The 19,065-nt window shown below is 41.0% G+C and overlaps 2 protein-coding genes across 10 annotated transcripts in view; one reads left to right on the top strand and one right to left on the bottom strand.

Moving 5' to 3' along the window:
- Positions 1 to 19,065, top strand: part of UBP1 (upstream binding protein 1) — a 42,843-nt gene that overhangs the window by 19,433 nt on the left and 4,345 nt on the right. For 2 of the 9 annotated variants that reach the window (XM_059664166.1, XM_059664168.1), the window contains 10 exons: positions 423 to 575; positions 674 to 784; positions 1,228 to 1,335; positions 6,867 to 6,970; positions 9,637 to 9,691; positions 10,103 to 10,196; positions 13,367 to 13,457; positions 14,206 to 14,324; positions 16,382 to 16,524; positions 17,220 to 17,271. In XM_059664166.1, the coding sequence (XP_059520149.1) occupies positions 423 to 575; positions 674 to 784; positions 1,228 to 1,335; positions 6,867 to 6,970; positions 9,637 to 9,691; positions 10,103 to 10,196; positions 13,367 to 13,457; positions 14,206 to 14,324; positions 16,382 to 16,524; positions 17,220 to 17,271 (1,030 nt within the window). Of the gene's footprint in view, positions 1 to 422; positions 576 to 673; positions 785 to 1,227; positions 1,336 to 6,866; positions 6,971 to 9,636; positions 9,692 to 10,102; positions 10,197 to 13,366; positions 13,458 to 13,614; positions 13,746 to 13,892; positions 13,912 to 13,971; positions 14,044 to 14,205; positions 14,325 to 16,381; positions 16,525 to 17,219; positions 17,272 to 19,065 lie in introns of those variants that run through there. The other 7 variants (XR_009448575.1, XR_009448573.1, XR_009448574.1 and 4 more) reach the window with 7 other exon arrangements.
- Positions 7,699 to 19,065, bottom strand: part of FBXL2 (F-box and leucine rich repeat protein 2) — a 54,021-nt gene continuing 42,654 nt past the window's right edge. The window contains exon 16 of the transcript XR_009448577.1: positions 7,699 to 8,003. The gene's annotated coding sequence lies outside the window, so the exon portion shown is untranslated. The remainder of the gene's footprint in view (positions 8,004 to 19,065) is intronic.

Below are 19,065 nucleotides of genomic sequence, written 5' to 3'. Positions count from 1 at the left end.
GATGATTGGTATTTTGCAGTAGAGGGCAACAGTGGAAGCTTTGAATGATGAGCTCAAGGTTGCTGTGGATTGAGCCACATGCAAGGCTTAGCTGAGCCTGAGAGCAGTATGCGGCCTGGAGTGGAGGCGGGGGAAGTAGGCAGGAAGCCTCTCTACTGCTGTACCCATGGTCAGAGCAAGTTCTCCCTTAGAGGAGAGGCTTTGGAATCAATCGGGGAAGAGCTCATTCCCAGAAAGTTCAGAAAGGATCGGCTGGCTTTGTGAAAGGAAAACCATATATTAACAACAATCAGAAATTCATAGCAGACACCTGGCTAAGATGTGGGAGTTTGTTTGAAAGGGCCTTACATTTATAGCGGTGACAGGGCATCCAGAGGGACAAACCAGTGGATGGTACTTTGAATCCATCTCCAATTGTCCAGGTGCACTGCATCAGCACAGAATTTACTCCACGGAAGCATGGAGGCGAAAAGGGAGTGCCTTTCAGGATCCAGGTTGACACCTTTAAGCAGAATGAAAATGGAGAATATACAGATCATCTGCACTCCGCTAGCTGCCAAATCAAAGTTTTTAAGGTAAGAGACGGAAACCGGGCTTCCAGTAATGAAAGCCCAGTTTTGCTTATAAAGTTGTTTGGAACCTGGTGGACAAAGTAATCTACTTTGTTTTTCAGCCTAAAGGTGCAGACCGGAAGCAAAAAACTGACCGAGAGAAGATGGAGAAGAGAACTGCTCACGAAAAAGAAAAGTATCAGCCATCCTATGATACCACAATCCTCACAGAGGTAATGCAGAGCAGCATTTTGGTGTCTGGAGAGAAGCAGAGGTTTGAATATTAGCACTATTTATAAGGATGAGCTTTGCCAAGAAGGGGTTGGGGAAGGTTGGGGGGTAGTTTGACATATTCTTTTGAAATTTGTGGGGGAAATATATTATTTAAATTCTGGGATTTTAATGGATTAGTTTCCTGGGTGGGATCTTGAATGAAGATGCTGAAATCCCAATCAGGTCTTAGAAACAGACCTTAAAAACCTTGAAATTGACTAGAGATTAAACCGGGGCCTAGAAAGTTTGATTTTTGTCACTGCTGGGGTTTTGCATTTTCTTTAACTTTGAATCCTGCTAATCATGCAATTGTTTAATTGGACTGCAGAGACATAAAACAGGGTATTGGATCTTTCTTTGTATAATGAAAAGACATTGATCCCAATCTTTGGTGTTTGTCCAGATGAGGCTTGAGCCTATAATTGAAGATGCAGTTGAACATGAGCAGAAAAAGTCCAGCAAGCGGACTTTGCCAGCAGACTACGGTGATTCTCTGGCAAAGCGAGGCAGTGTAAGGGACTTCTGCTTCTCCTTTCATTGTGCAAGAAACCTTGTGCAGTGTTAGATATAGGACCTACTTCCACTGAAAAGTAAAGCCAAATTTGTTTTTGATGTCCTTGTCTTGATTTAATTTGCTTTTGTTTAGACTTCCTGCTTTCTGTTTGTTCCTCGCTGAGGAAAATTTCCTAAATCTAACACTTTAAAAACAAAGTTGACCTTATTGGGTGGTTTTGGAGGGAAAAATGACACTCAGAAATGTGTTCCCTCCCTGTCTCCTTCCCTTTCTCCCTCCCTCCTCGGCACACACACTTCCTTTAAGAGCACTGAAATTAATTAAAAATACATTCTTTAGTAAAATAGTTATCATTTTTGTTTAATTTTAAAGGGTTTTGCTTCCTCATGTGTATAACTGAAAAGAAAATTTCATGGCTATTTAGAGAAATGATGGCAGCAAGCTTGACATTAACATACGCAATACTTTGTGTCACATTTCCCTGCATGTAGTGTAAGAATGTGTGTCTGTCTGTGCTTTTAAAAGCCTGTTTGGCAGCACTGGTAGGAAAATGGCCTTGACCGCATCAGTGTTCCTCTCTGCAATGCACTGTGAACTTGCATTGCATCCTGAACTTGTGCTTCAGGCCAGAGCAGTGCACCTTTCTGTATTCAGATCCAGATCCCCCCAACATACACCCAGAAGATTTTTGGCTGAATATGAGCTTTCTCTGCTTGGGTATAGCAAATTCTTCCTTTATGACACAGCTCTCCATCTAACAATCTAGATCAGCTATATATCCACAGTAAATGTAAACACAGAGCATTAAACCTTTTCTTATATAGCTGTATTAATGGCTACACTATCATTACAGTCTTCATCCTATCAAGGTACCAAAAATGGAATTTTTCACTCTTAAACGTGTCTAATTATTTGTAGACTACAAAAGTCACAAGCACAATCACTAGAACATCATTTCCAAGTTAAAAGCATTGACTGAAAATGTTTAAATGCTTCTCTGTACAATAAATCTGAAAGGATGGTGAGCACACTTGTTGCATTTTAACTGGTTTTTTTAATGCCAGTCAAATGTTGTATGGAACAACTATATACTCCATCCAATTTTGTTTTTAGCCTCTTCTGATTTCCCAGCTGAAGAATCACAAGTGGTTCTTACATTTTTGGGGGGGGCGGGGAGGGGAATCCTGATAACTCGAATCACTTTCCACTTTTTTAAAAAAACTACTTCACTAATTAAAAGGAGTGGGTTCTCATAATTAATAAATCTCTTCGAGCCCAGAGCTAATCTGAAGATGGCAAAATTATTGTTAAATTATTAATGACTCAAGTCTAAAGTATGCAAAACGTCAGCAGTTCATTGGCCTGGGATTTCACATCTTCCTTGTGTGTGTTGCTTGCTGCCCCGGGCTGCATTATTTTGGTATTCCTAAGGGTGGTTAGAGCTCCTCTTGGAAACCTGTTTTAAAAAGAAAGTCTGCAGCATTTCATTGTTTCAGGTGCCTGCAGAGGAAGGCAGCATTGTTCTTAGTGTTGGATAGCTGCAGTTGGCTGTCGGTAGAGGGATCTCCAGACTCATCTGTTAGTTAAAAGGTGCTGTGGGAAATGGTCCCACATGGAATGGAGGCATTGTGGTTGGTTCCTAAGAGCTACTGCACAACAAAACCCTTACTTGGTGTGTCTGTTTCTTTGCCTCTGAGCTGTATTTTACTGACTCAAATCAGGGCTGCCGATTTCTGCAGTCTCAGGTGGGTCGTCATTTTCTAGTCCCCCTGAGGAGGGACTCTGTTCCCAGTGCACCAGAGCCGTGACTATAAGCGTGCAGGCCAGGTAATGGATTACAGGTTGCTTTCAGGAACACAGGCCCTGCACCTTTGCTTACTTTTAAAGACAGGGCAGAATGACCAGGTAGAAGAAACTGAAAATATTCCTTGGTAGCCTTTACCCTTCTGGGTTGAGACTGCTAGAGAAATCTATGAAACACAGGCAGGCAGGTCTTGGTGCTTGGTGGCCATTATAGAACTTGGAATCCGTTCTTTTCTAAAAGTAGAGGCTTTGCCATAAAACCAGCTTTCATTGAACACTAGTTTTCTACTGCTGAGTGAATCGAGTCTCTTATTTATTGGGCAAGTTTTAGAAGTCAGCTATTAACAGCTCTACTTCTCTGCTGCTAAGAGTCTAGATGTGTAAGTGAAAATAGATATGTTTATGAAGTTTCAGGCAATTTGGTGTCGCTGTCGCTGCTCTGCCATACTAACCTGAAACTTCTGATGGCTTCATTTCCTCGGTAGACAGCTGGCAAAAATTACAAGGCAGATTTTGGGAGGCTTGACGTTAAAAGGTTTATATTATTTTGCTGTTATCCTTGCTAATGGTGGTATTTAGTATCTGAGGAGGACGGTGCAGCAAAGATCTTCTGGGTAGTGGAGATGGCTATGAGCATGGCATACCCATAGTTATTTGATCTGTCCGTTGGCTCACATGCTCTTAGGTTCCTCAAACTGTATAAGCTGAGGAGGTAACTACTTTTAAGGTGGAAAGTAAAAGAATGGACCTTGTTGTGTGAGGTTTTTAGTGAAATGCTGTCTAGCCAGTAAATTCCTTTTTTTTTTTTTTTTTTGAAAGTTGATAGTAGTAGAAACAATAAGGGCATCATTTTCCCCATTTTTGAAGGGATATATGATGGGCAGTTGTAAATAATAAGATTCGGGGTTTCTGTTTTATTTTCCTTGTATCAATGCTTCTGATGGCTGTCAGTTGCTTTAAGCTCTTGTAACCATTGGAGAGACTTCCTTTCTGCCCCAGAGTGCTGCACAGCCTTTTAGCTCCTTCACACTAGTGGTCATGACTCTTCCATCGTCAAAGAATTTTTAAGAAAGAATATACTCCTTTCCACATTTTTAGGTTGACATCTGAAAGTTTTCATCATACATTTAAATCATTGCAAAAGGAGACCATTTTCTGACGTAGTGAGTGTTTGCATTTAAAATTTAAGATAATTTACATTGCTTTCTGAAGTGTATTCTGTGGACTCCACTACCATAGCAATTTGACACCCACCATTGTTCATTTTAAAAGTTCATGAAACTTTACTCTGCTCTACCTTCTTGATCTGTTTTCTCTTCCACTCCCCTTAAATAGTTTTACCGTGATATGACATACTATTATGCCTGAAAATGTTTTAATTAATTATCACCCTAATAATTTTATCATATATATATATATATATATATATATATATATATATATACACACATACACATATATATATGTAGAGAGAGAGAGAGAAGTTTAATTTTTAAAATTTCCTGTGACCATAGGCTCTTCAGTCAGTTGAAAAATTTAAACTTTATTATTGGTACCAACTTATCAAAACAACAAATCATAGAAATTATTTTTTTAATCCTCATTCAAGGATATGTGTGTTTTTTTCATTGATTGTAGAGAGAAAGAGAGAGAGAGATCTTGATGTGAGAAACATTGACCAGTTGCCTTCCGAATGTGCTCCAACTAGGAATCTTATCCAAGACCCTTCGGTGCGTGGGATGACACTCAAACCACTGAGCCAAACCAGGCAGGGCCATACAGATTTTGATGAGAATTTTTTAAATATAAAAATAGAAGTGTTATTGGAAATACATCTCAGAACAGAACCTAATTCTAGATTTTTTTATAGATAAGAAAAAGATTATTTAGATATTTATTTTCCTTTTGACAGTGTCTTTCAGGTCTTGAAGTTCCTTTTGCGTTATCTGCCAAATATCCCAGTGATGGATTTTTTTTTTTTAAATATATTTTATTGATTTTTTACAGAGAGGAAGGGAGAGAGACAGAAAGTCAGAAACATTGATGAGAGAGAAACATCGATCAGCTGCCTCCTGCACATCTCCCACTGGGGATGTGCCCGCAACCCAGGTACATGCCCTTGACCGGAATCGAACCTGGGACCTTTCAGTCCGCAGGCCAACGCTCTATCCACTGAGCCAAACCGGTTTCGGCCCAGTGATGGATTTTATATGACCCTAATAGATTATTTCAGTACTGTGTCAGCTGATGGTAGATCCTCCAGAATTGTTTTGGAAGCAAATAATTGGAAGCTACCAGAAACACAGAGTTTTTTTAAAAAATTTTGTTTGTTTTTGAGGGGCAAAAGAAATAATATTAACCCACAGACTTTTTTTTTTTATTGAACTTAGTGGGGTGACTAATAAAATTATATAGGTTTCAGGTGCATAATTCCACAACACATCATCTGTATACACTATATTGTGTTTTCACCACCCCAAGTCAAGTCTTCTAAAACCATTTATCCCCTCATATCCTCTAACTCCCCATTTTTAGAGTCATGTACTTTCTTTTTTTTTCTTTTTTTTTTTAAATATATTTTATTGATTTTTTTACAAGGAGGAAGGGAGAGAGAGAGTTAGAAACAGCGATGAGAGAGAAACATCGATCAGCTGCCTCCTGCACACCCCCTACTGGGGATGTGCCCGCAACCAAGGTACATGCCCTTGACCGGAATCGAACCTGGGACCCTTCAGTTCACAGGCCAATGCTCTATCCACCCAGCCAAACTGGCTAGGGCAGAGTCATGTACTTTCTTAGTATCTACCCTAAATCTTTGAACTTTTTTATTTTTATTTTTTTGCTTTGATTTGGGAGAATCTTATACCCCATGGATAGCCATCATGAGATCTGAAGCCTTTTTTGTGAAAAGTAGAAGAGTGACTATGAAAGGGGACCTTTGAAACCAGGGGCATCCTCAGGCAGATTAGTTTTAGGAAGGATATGTGGGGTGAGTGATGGGATTCCCTCCATAGCTCAGGCTTGAAGATTTTTACTTGACACCTTGCTGGCCTGTGAGCATGCTTTGACATTGATGTGTCTTTGTAGCTGTGCGTTATCTTTGGTTAGAATTGTGTCTAGAGCTGAAAAATACTTTAGTTCACTATGCCTTGTCCAGAAAATACAAGAAATAAACACACGTGGATAGGTAGGTATAGGCAGTACCATACACAGGTGTTTTTGGTACTGGAATGGTCTCAGCTTACTTGGGGATTATTAATCCTAGAGAAATGAAGGAAGCAGGTGGGTACTGGTGAGGGCAGAAGGAGCACTAGGTAGGACAGGCACTGTCTTGGTCACCGTGTGATGTCAGATGTTGCTTATGAATCCTTCTTGCCTCTGCTCTTCTTAAACCTTGATAAGCACCTTTTGGAGAATTGATAAAGAGGGAGGCAAAAAGTTCTTGACAGCAAATTGCATATAAATATACATTTAAAATGATGACGTTTTGCTGCTATCATCACTTCTGGGCTTCCCTAAAATTAATCAGTATCTAGACACATAAAGCAGGTGAAATTTTTCCTTGCCACATAGAAGGAAATATATGTTCCCATGCCGTTGCTTGATGAGTGTCAGGTGTCGTGTGTTTTATAATCTTGTTTGGCCAGACTAGATTGTGAAATACAAAGTATTCTTCCATACCCTTTAAAAGAATATTATTAATTTATTTTTGTTTCTATCCTTAGTGTTCTCCGTGGCCGGACACCCCCACAGCCTATGTGAATAACAGTCCCTCCACAGCGCCCCCTTTCACCTCCCCACAGCAGAGCACCTGCAGCGTCCCAGACAGGTATCTGCTTTGTGTCCTCGTGTGCCTGAAGCTGACTGATGCTCATGCTCCTTTGTTTCCCTTTCTCTCAATTTACAGCTGCCTTCCCATTTGTTTATCTGACGCATGTGGTCATGGGAAATAGCCTCCTCCATTTCAGGGGAAATCACTTCTTCACCTGCCTCTCACACTCACAGACTATGGAAGTTGTAGAAGGGGAGCATTTCAAGATAAATTCTTTCTGAGATAAAAAGAACATTAATGCGGTTCATGGACAGAGAAAGAACAATGAGATTTTTTGTTTTTAATATTTTATTGATTTTTTTTTAAAGAGAATAAGGGAGAGGGATAGAGAGCCAGAAACATCGATGAGAGAGATCGATCAGCTGCCTCCTGCACGCCCCCCACTGGGGATGTGCCCGAAACCAAGGTACATGCCCTTGACCGAAATCGAACCTGGGACCCTTCAGTCCGCAGGCTGACGCTCTAGCCCAGCCGTGGGCAAACTGCGGCCCATGGGCCGGATCCGGCCCGTTTGAAATGAATAAAACTATTGAAAAAAAAGACCATACCCTTTTATGTAATGATGTTTACTTTGTATTTATATTAGTTCACACAAACACTCCATCCATGCTTTTGTTCAGGCCCTCCGGTCCAGTTTAAGAACCCATTGTGGCCCTCGAGTCAAAAAGTTTGCCCACCCCTGCTCTAGCCACTGAGCCAAACTGGTTCAGCAGAACAATGAGATTTTAAGGTGAAACTATGAATCAATAAGTTAAGATGGCAATCATTATAAAGTACATTTGTCTTTAATGCTCACCATACTACACAAGGGTTATTTCTCTGCTCCATTTCTCCTCCTCCTAATAGATACACTCTTTTTTTTAATAACTCTTTACCCTTAAAGAACTTAAGTGGCTTTAGAAATGGGAATGGTGGACTTTGTTGTACTCTTTGGCCTTGATGTGCAGCGGGTAGGAGCAGGAGCTGTGCATCAGGCTTCTCGAAGTGCTGCAGTGATGTCCCGAGGAGACGCTGCATTCTTAGGGGTTGGCTGAAGGAATAGTGACAGTCAGATCAGATCAGAACTTCCCTGTTGATAGCAGGTTTAGGCCCCACCTCCTAATACTATCTGTCACACTGTGGGTAAGGGTTCAATATACAATTTTGAGGGGACACAAGCATGCTTTTCCCCTGAGATGGAAAAGCTGATGAGGCAGCCTTTTAAGTTATTGTGGTTTAAGAGTAGAAAAACAACCTTGGGCTCAGAGACCAGGAGACCAGCATGTTGCTATGTAGGGGGCTCTTCTTTCGGTCAAGTCCAGCCTGAATCATCTTAGAAAACAATTATGATATTAGAGATAAGCTGTGAATTGATGTACTCAATAATTAACTGGCCATTTCTGAGAGCCCACGGTGCACCCAGCACTGTTCCGGGTGCTGTGACATTTAAATGACAGACAAATTCCTCTCTGAGGAATTTAAGTTCCAGTGGATAGAGGAGGATGCTGAATAATCAACTTAATAAACCCAAGTAAAACTCCCGTACGAGTGCTAAGAAAGGAGTCAGAGCCAGACCAGGGAGGGGGCTGCAGCCGCTGTGCAGTTGGTTCTAATATTCCTTTTACCTTAGAAACAGAAGGATAGTGGTATGCTATTGTTTTTTGTTCTCTTGAATTCTGTCCTCTAATAATGGATAATGTGTTAAAAGGGATATCATTTTGATTTAGGATCATCATACCACTCCTTATAGCTCATTGTTTTCTTAAAGTAGGTTTTTTTTGCAGCTACTTTCAATTGTTTCTTTCTTGATTTCTCATATTTTCCCCCCAACTAAAATGAATGAGTGTCCTTCATTTTCCTGTTAACTTGGAGATAATTGGAACCCTTTTATTTCATAGAACTAGAATCTTTTACTATCACAGATGGAGAAAGAAAAGGCAAAAATTAAGAAAGTCTTCTGTCTTAATCTCATCATATTCACCCCTGACCAATTGTGCCAACATATATATATATATATATATATATATATATATATATATATATATATATATATATATATATATATACACACACACACACACACACACACACACACATAAATAAATATATATATATATATATATGCATGCACATAATTGATTTCAGAGAGGAAGGGAGAGGGAGAGATAGAAAGATCAATGATGAAAGAGAATCATCGATCAGCTTCCTCCTGCCTGCCCCCCATTGGGGATCAAGCCCACAACCTGGGCATGTGCCCTTAACCGGGATTGAACCTGGGACCCTTCACAGACCAAACAAGCAAGGGCTGTGCCAACATTTTTTTTTAAATATATATCTTACTGATTTTTTAAAGAGAGGAAGGGAGAGGGGTAGAGAGTTAGAAACATTGATGAGAGAGAAACATCGATCAGCTGCCTCCTGCACACCCCCTACTGGATGTGCCCACAACCAAGGTACATGCCCTTGACAGGAATCGAACCTGGGCCCTTCAGCCCGCAGGCCGACGCTCTATCCACTGAGCCAAACCGGTTAGGGCTGTGCCAACATTTTTATTGCAAATTTATATTGTCTCTCACACAGTATTTTTTTTTTAAGTTTACTTAATTTTAATAGCCTTTAATGTCTTGATTTTATATAAATAATAACCATAACCATCTTTTCCTTCCCATCTTCCTTTTCCCCAGCAATTCTTCTTCCCCAAATCATCAGGGAGATGGAGTTTTGCAAACCTCTAGTGAAGTAAGTGTCTTGTTCCTTGAGCTATCACATGCTTTCGGGGGCCTGTATTTTTTTTTTTTTAACTCTTTATTTTTTTATTATTATTAGTTAACGTATTACAAATGTGTCCTCATCCCCCCCCCCCATTAACCCCCAACCTCCCCCCGCCCCGCACAGTCATGCTCCCATCCCCCTGTTGTCCATGTCCATTGGTTTGACTTATATACATCGGGGGCCTGTATTTTTTAAGGCTCTGACCGAGGCTTGAGTTAGTGGTTGGGTTACTGAGTGCTCCTTGGGTGTTCTTTTACCTCAGACTTGGAGGATTTGTGTTTTGTTTCAATGTTCTTTATAACATGCTTAGAGGCCTGGGTTATGTTTTTATAGGTTTGAATAGTTTCTTCTATTTATATTCATTTTCTTTGTTAATAGCAACTTCAGCCTTCAGCCACCACCCAGGAAACACAGCAGTGGCTGCTCAAAAACAGATTTTCTTCCTACACAAGACTGTTTTCCAATTTTTCAGGTATGTTTGTGTGGGTGTATACACATGTACATGTGTACACATGTGTATATTTTGTTTGTCTGTACTTTCTGTTAACCTTATTTTTTTACATGTTGAAATAATTATAAATTCATATGATGTTGTTAAAACACGTCCCGGGAAGTCCCGTGTTCCTATCACCCAGTTCCCCCCAGAGGTAATACTTGGCACACCTGTTGTACACTATCAAAATTATGAAACTGACATCAGTACAATCTACTTCCTCACCAGTTCTGTGTGCCCTCATTTGTGTACAGGCACATATAGTTCTATGCACTTTTTTCATTTAATAACTTTTTATTTAGAAATAATTTTTTCTTTACAGTAAGTTGCAAAGATAGTACAGAGATGCTCCAGAGTACCATTCACTCACATAATTACAGTACAATATCCAGATCATGAAATTGACATTGGTGCACTGTGTATATATGGTTCTGTGTCATATATCACATGCGTAGATTTGTATAACCACCACTGAAGATACGATGAGAGGTATGCCATCACAAGGATTTCCCTTATGCAGCCCTAAACCCCCAACCCCCATCCCTCATCCCTGGCAACCATTAATCTGTTCTCTGTCGCTATGATTTTGTCATTTTAAGAATGTTATATAAATGGAATCATACAGTATGTGACCTGTTGAGATTGGCTTTCTTTTCACTCAGTGTAATGTCTCTCCAGGTGGTTGTGTGTATCAGTAGTTTGCTCCTCTTTATTGCTGTGTAGTATTGCATGGCATGAACTGCTCAGGGATGGTTTTTATAGTACTTAAGTGTAGTCTTGCATAGTAAGCAAAGATAATATTTACTGGGGTTTTAACAGGGATTAAGCTGTGCAACAGGAGAAAACTATTTAGAGGGACAGTAATAGATACACCAGGTGGGAGATTTTTCCCAAACATATTTGGCCCTGGAACCCTTTTCCTACCAAACACTGACCAACATGTCCTGAGAAACACTGGGCCACAGGAAAGTGCCCACAGTGCTATGGTTATAAACATGCAGCTTGAGCCTTTTAAGAGGACAGAACGTGTGCACATACCCGGCCGAGAGGAAAGCTTGATTTCACAAAGAGCATGGCTTCCTTTTGTATGGGCCATTTCCTGCTGTGCTTGTGATGATTAGTCATTCACATGTAGCTTTTTATCTCTCTGAAGTACTGGATGAAAGTCATGTGCTACCAGCCACATTTCTATGATTAAGCAGAAACTGGAAATTTAAAAATTTCAATGTGTGAGAGGGAAACACATCTTGAACTCCCATAAAGAAGACAGGTGGCCCTAGCTGGTTTTGCTCAGTGGATAGAGCGTTGACCTATGGACTGAAGGGTCCCAGGTTCAATTTCAGTCAAAGGCACATACCCAGGTTTTGGCCTTGATCCCCAGGAGAGGGCATGCAGGAGGCAGCCAATCAATGATTCTCTCCCATCATTGATTTTTCTTTCTCTCTCTCCCTTCCTCTCTGAAATCAATAAAGACATATTTAAAAAAAGAAGACGACAGATAGTAAAACCAGCACAAAAACTCTAACCGTTGGAGCTGAGGGAAGGCCTAGGTTATGCCTGTTAGATTAGACAGGTACATATTTCCATCTAGAGAGTACTAAGCTCTTTCTACTCTGACCAGTGACCACGTGGCTTGGCCTCTGGCCTTTGCCCTGTGAGCTTCCCAACAATAGAATGGTGAGGAGGAGACTGAGTTCCTGCTCTGAGCCTCCTGGACATTCACATTTCGTAGAGGGCTGTGCACATGAGTATCTGTCCAGTTCTGTGGAGGGTTAAGGATGTGCACACACTGTCTCTGGTCACAACTGGGAGCCTTGTTTTCAGAGGTGTGTAGTTGGTCCCAGAGAGATGAGAGAGCCTGTCTTTGTTTAACTGACTCCATCAATGCTAGTGCCTCACAAGAAGTGCTTTATTTCTTTTACAAACTTGTAAAGTTATTAGGTTCTCACATTCAAGCCCTCAAAAAAAAGAAAGATAACCCCATTATCTAGCCGCATAGGTAAGTGGATATTTGTCATGGAAGTCATGCCTTAATCCCAGAGGGCATCTCATTTCTCCCAGTAAACTACATCTTGAGTGTTAATAAAAGGAGCAAAAAAACCCCAAAGATTACGGGATACATTCACACATAAAAAGTAGAGAGAAGAAATGATGGACTCATGTAACCATCTCCAGCTTCAGAAATGACCAGCTTTACTGATCAGTCTTATTCTCAGCCTCTCCCTCTCCCCTTTTCTGTTGTAGTTTACAGCAAATGTAGATAATGTTGTTTACACTTACCAAGTATTTGTGGGGAATCTTACGGTTTATTACTGTTTCTGTACCATGCTTCAGACCACTGTACCAATTTTTAGGTAATTTCCACACAAAGGTGGAATATTGGCGCTAGATGAAAGGTAGACCTATTTTCTACAATGTCTCCAAGTTCCATCTTATTCTAACCACTTGTTTGCATGTAACTAACATTGTTCTATATCATGTTGGTTTTTTCTCTTTAATGCTCAGGAGCCCAGGTATAGGGGACAGTTAGGTTCAGGGCCTCAGGTCTGGTAGACTTAACACTAGCTGCTGGTTACAGAAAGCTTGATTTGACATTGCTTGGTGCAGAGAGAGGCCTGCCTACACCTAGGTGTCCTTCCAACTCATGTTACTTTAGGCAAGTTCCCAAAACTCTGGACTTACATTTTCTTTTTTTGTAAAATAAAAGATTGGTCTGGGTGAACGCAAGGTAAATTATCTGAGGTCAGAATCATGTTTATCCACACAATAACCACACAGCCAGAATACAGACAGTGAAATCCTGTGTTGGAACAGACACTCCTTTCGGGCCCTGCTCATTGTTCTGATTTATCAGCCTCTGGGCTTCTAAGCTCCTTCTTCATACAGGACATGGAAGAGCCAGCACTTTCTTTGGCTCTGAGAAACAGGTGTGTGTGTATGTGTGTTGTCTTTTGTTGTGTATATTATATACACAGAAGACCTGTGATGGTTGTGTGTGTGTGTCTGTGTGTGTCTATTCTGTGTGTATACACAGGAGACCTGTGATGGTTTTGAAGGACATCTAACTGTGAAGACAGATGTCATAAAGCTGCCAATCTGCTAGTTCTTTTCCATTTCTTTGAGAGGAATCTCTTTATGCTGTTCTCCAGGTGCCGACTTATTAAAACTGACAAAGGAAGATTTAGTACAAATTTGTGGTGCAGCCGATGGAATTCGGCTGTATAATTCACTGAAGTCAAGGTAAAATACTGTGTTTAAAAGGAATGTCTTGTGTACCTTTCCTTGTGTGGGGCCCGGGGCAGAATGGGTTCCACACTGGGTTGGCGTGTGCCTGTGTGCGCTGTCGAGCTTCGGCAGCGTCGCGCTCACAAGAAGACTGTTTTGTGTACACCTTCAGGGCAGGCCCAGATTTGATGCAGGCACTGATGAGGGCAGATAGACTGTAAGACTGGTAGAAATGCACATGGGCAGTACTGATTTCTTGAAGACGACTGGGTTTGTTGCCAAGAAAACAAACTTCTCGTTTAGGTGAGCTATACAGAATCTATGGTTTTCAAGGTCATATGACTACTACTAAACAGTTATTAAAAATGTAAACTTCTGATTGTGAATTGAAATGAAAGAACCGTAAACTGCTGGCTTTTTAGATTCATATACTATCATTGCTATTTCTAGACTTGTGTGAGAATTCCATTAAAACTGAATCTTACTGATTTTAAATTGCTGACTTAATCCTGGAACTTAAATTTACCAGCATCTGACAGACCATCTCAGTGGTTTAGAGTCTGGATCATCAGATTAGACCACCTGTGATAGTTGGTGTGAGGTGTGTGTTTTTATATTTTTATTAGTAATTTATTTTGTATAATGAAATAACATTGTAAAGTTCTCATAAGGAAATAGAACTTAGATTCCTGTAGTTGTCATTTGTACGTGTGGTGAGGTAGCTTTCTCTCCTTGGCTCATGAGTGGCATCTTGTGATTGCAGGTCGGTTAGGCCCCGCTTAACCATCTATGTCTGTCAGGAGCAGCCGGGCAGCTCACTGCTGCAAGGGCAGCAGCAGGCTGCAGGCAGCGGAGCCGAGAATGGCAGTGGGACACCCTACGGTGGGTATGGAGGGTATCTCAGCTTCCTGTCCCTCTCTTTCTGACACTGAGGTATAACCGGGGCTTTGAAGGACCCCTGTCCCATTGGTTCTGTCGACTTGCTGTTGTGGGAGTCCTGGCAGCAATGAGCTCCAGAGCCAAGTCTTCTGGAGAGTAAGGAACTATCGGCCTCAGTTATGACCGCCACGTGGTAGAGCTCTTTTTATATGGCCCTTCACGCCAGAAATATCTAACAAGTGAAAGACTAGCTTGCTGCCTTAAAAAAAAAAAATCCTCAGGTGCAATGAGTATGATGACGTTGGCATCTTGACCAGAAAGGAGGAGGGTTGTTTTTTCTTTCGTTTTTTTAATCCATTTTACTGACAGGGGGAGAAAAGTTAAAATATCACCTGTGTAAAGATGCACCCAGGTGTCAGAGCTGAGTGTGTGGACTTGTCTCAGACAAGCATCTGGCCAACACTGTGAGCTGTGTCACTAAGTATACTCTACGTCATTGTCATCCGAGTGCTGGGAGGTGTCCTTGATTGTGTAATAGAGTGGATCGGGGCAGAGATAAAAATCCTGGCCCCTCTCCCCTCCTCATAATATGGTCTTTGGAAGGGGGAAAAAGCATATGTGTTCTCATTTGTAAAGTGAGTATGTGGTCATCTTTCCCTTCTTCCCACATTCTGAAACAAAATAAGGGGAACACACTCAGAACTGTCCAGGGAGAAGTGTGCTATGGAATTCAGAGAGGCAGTTATTTGCCCTAGTATTGCATAGAGCTCTGAAAACTGTGTGGTTTGAATTTTAGTAAAAAATCCCAAGGAAAGCATTTACTGTTATGAGCTTTCCCATTTGGTGTCATTTTGACTTCAAAAGCTTTGAATTTTAAGACTAAAGATACAAAGTCTTGGTCTTAAAGGCTAAAAGTTCTATAGGAGCTCTGCATGGGTCATCAAGCTCTCCACCATTTATATATGGTCAGGATTGTAATATTCTGGAAGGTATATCCTCAGACATGGGTGTTTGTGGAGGTGTATATGGAAATACAGGCCAACTTAACCCTAGATCGGGGTCAGCAAACTTTTTGTTAAAGGCCAGGTAGGTAGTAGATAGTTCAACCTCACAGACTATCGGGCCTTTATTCAGCTCTGCATCGTAGCATCAAACCCACAGTATGTAGAAGGCAGGTATAACTATGTTCTGATAACATTTCATTTTTCAAAGAACAAATGGAGAGCAGGTTTGGCCCACATAGGCTGTAGTTTGGTAACCCTGCTCTACATCATCTCTATAGTCTTCCCCTAATTATAGTTCCAAATTCTAACCTTTTCATAGTGTATGATTGGCAGAGGTTCCCCTTGTTTGGGAAAGCAAAGCTCTGGCACTGATATTCCTGATCAAGGTTTGGCCTGAATCACTAATAATTGAGCTGGACCTACAAGAGTCAGACCCACTGCAGATGTGCTTGGTGCTGTTCCAACAGAGCTGCTGCTAGGTTACATGTTCCAGAAAGAAACACAGGATACTAGGTGGACTGCCCCTGGGACCTTCTGTAGAGTAGCAAAAGGCTTCATGGTCCATACCCTTAGCTTTTCGAGTACTGTCTTTTATACTGTGTTTCAGGAGCAGGCGGGGGGGGGGGGGGGGGGCTTTTATTCCTTAGGATAAATGGATAAACTCCCATTCATAGGCTTACTGAATCAAAAACTAGGACCTTCTTAGGTTTTTGTTTGTTTTTAAACTATATTGCTAGAAACACGTTTTTTGAAAAGAGCTTCCTTCAGGTATAACTTATACATCACAAAAGCCTCCCATTGCAATTATATGATTCAGTGATATTTTAGTAAATGTGCAGTTTTGCAGCCATCACCACAATCTGTTCAGTTTCATTACTCCAGAAAGATCCCCGGGCCCATTTGCAGTCAACTCCTGTTTGTTTTAAGAAAAATTAAAACCGTAGATCCTTTTGTACAAAAATTATTTTAATGTTTATATGTAATCTTATAGATCCAGGTGGAAAACAGATAAAAGACTACTGCTAAAATGCTGTTATGTGTTTTTTTTAATTTCAGTTTATCATGCAATCTACTTGGAAGAAATGGTTGCCTCAGAAGTTGCTCGAAAACTTGCGTCGGTGTTTAATATTCCTTTCCACCAGATTAACCAGGTTTACAGACAGGGTCCCACTGGTATTCACATTCTTGTTAGTGATCAGGTAACTCGAACTGACATGCCCATTTGCTTTTCCCATTCACACTGTTATATCGCTGAAGAACTATAGAAAAATTCTGTGACCTTTGTTACAAGCACTCATGAAAATCCTTTTCAAAGAGTTGGGATCAAAATTTGTAAGAATATATAACCAAGAGTTTCAGGTATGCTGGTGATCTAAGGAATACACATCAAGGATTAACTGGCTCTCCTCCCTCCCCTTGTAATTTAGACACTCCCTCGGGGGTGGGGGGCTGCAGGTTAGTAGGGCTTTCTCCCTTTTATGGAGAGGGGCATTTGGATGGGTTTTCCTTTTGTCCACTATTTGATGACTAATTTACAAAGCAGTTAAGTTAGAAGTATAGTTTTTTCCTCCAGTGTTCAGTGACAAGCAAGTAATAATAGAAGAGCACTGACGCAGTGACTTTTTGTCCGTTATTCCCAGACCGAGCAGGGATGCTCTCCAAGGGGTCAGATGGCCGACTGACTAGGTCCTCAGGGACCATCATGAGCAGGCACTGCTGCCAGGGCAGTGGGTATAAATGTTACCACTCACCTGCATTCACCAGCTACCATTCTGGCTGTCGAGTCCTGTGCTTGTCAGCAATATATAGATTATACTATTTTCCTCTAACTGCGAATTTTAACCAGTTACAAAGGGACAGTTGGATATTAACTACATCTGCTTTCTCCTTCTAGATGGTTCAGAACTTTCAAGATGAGAGTTGTTTTTTATTCTCCACAGTAAAAGGTACTTTGAATGTGTGCATGTGTCTTGAAATGCTGAAGGCATGAAAAATAGTGTGTGCTTGTCATCACTCATCTTGTGTGTGTATTTTTGAAATGCTGGCTTTACTAATTCTAAGAAGAGTTTGAAAAATGAATTCAGAGAATATTTCTAAGGGTTGTAATAGAAACTAACTAGCCAATAAGGAAGAGAAGTCAATCCTGATGACGGGAGGGGGAGGATTCTCAGTTCGTTCAGCCAGCCTTTTACTGAGCACCTTTGTCAGACACCATGCTTGTGATGCGAGACAAGTCTTGAGACAAGTCTTACTATAGTGGGGAAAGCAAATCAGAATTGGCCAACAGATGCACATAATTACAAATATTTTAAGTGCCACGGAGGAATGGGAAAGTGTGGGGTATTTATGGATGAGGGGAATCTGGGTAGGGGGATATGAAGCTGTTGGGCAAGGCCTCTCTGAGGTGGTGTCATTAATGCTAATAACTGGAGAAGGGACTGGCCATATGAGGAGTATCCCAGAGCAGCGTGCGAGGGAAAGACCTTGGCTTCTTAGGAGGTTTAAAAGGCCTTTTTGCTACATGCAGTGTGTGAGGGGTGAGCAGAGCAAGATGGAGACAAAGTGAGAGGCAGAGTCTGGTATGCAAGACCTGGTGAGGCAGTTTAGATTTGATTTGGATGCACTGGGAAGTCAATGAAGTTTAAACAAAGGAGTGATATAGATTTTTCTTTCACTCTTGCAACTCTGTGGAGACAGATGGGAAGATAGGAAGACGAGGCAGGAGGTGTCATCCAGGTGAGAGGTGATGGTATCTTGCACATTTGCAGACAGGGTTCTGCTGGACTCCAGTTGAGTGGTTGTGACTCTTGGAAGAGGGACTGGGCAGATAGTGGTCCCGATAGAGGTAGGTTTGGTTGGGGAAAAACAGTCCAGAGTTCCATTGTAGATATGTAGCAATGCCAAGTTGGCATTTAATTACATCTCTCTCAGGCCTGGGCTTGAGATGTAAGTTTGGAAGCCTTCAGCATGTCAGTGGTGATTCAAAGCTGTAGGAATCATTGAGGTCCTTTAAGGAGTGAAGTTGAAAGAGAGCTGAGACCTGGCGCAAGTGAGTCCCCATTAAAAAAAGGTTAGGAAAAGGGAAAGCGTTTTTACTTTGGACTTTGTTTGTTCTTCTAATTCCTTTAAATGTAAAGTTAGATTATTTGGGACTTTTCTTGAGGTAGACCTGTATAACTAGGAACTTAGTCTGCTTTTGCTGCATCCCATAAATTGAAAAAAAAGTTGGGTTTTCATTGCAGGGGTGTGGGGGGTTCAAGATAGATTTTTGTCCGTTTGATTTTCTCTTTGATCCATTGGTTGTATATTAGAATGTTCTTTAGGCTTCACGTTTGTGGGGGGTTTTTCTTCAGTTTTCTTCGTATAGTTGATTTCTAGATATATGCCATTGTGGTTGGAACAGATAATTTGGTATGACTTCAGTCTTCTTGAATTTATTGAGGCTTGTTTTGTGCCCTAACATGATCTATACTGGAGAATGTTCAATGTGCACTTGGAAAAAATCTGTACTCTGCAGGTTTTAGGTGAAATGTTCTATAAATGTCTATTAAGCCGATCTTATCTAATGTGACATCCAAGACCATTATTTTCTTAATTTTCTGACTGGATGCTCTATCCATTGATGTGAGTGGGATATTAAAATCCCTGCTATTATTGTATGACCGTGGAGGTCTCCCTTTATTCCCGTTAATAATTGCCTTATACATTTACGTGCGCCTTCCTACGTTGGGTATTAGGTG

Source organism: Myotis daubentonii, chromosome 14 (genome assembly GCF_963259705.1).
Source record: "Myotis daubentonii chromosome 14, mMyoDau2.1, whole genome shotgun sequence".
Lineage (NCBI taxonomy): Eukaryota > Metazoa > Chordata > Mammalia > Chiroptera > Vespertilionidae > Myotis > Myotis daubentonii.
Note: the sequence above shows the minus strand (reverse complement) of the source record. Positions and strands in the feature narration are given on the sequence as shown.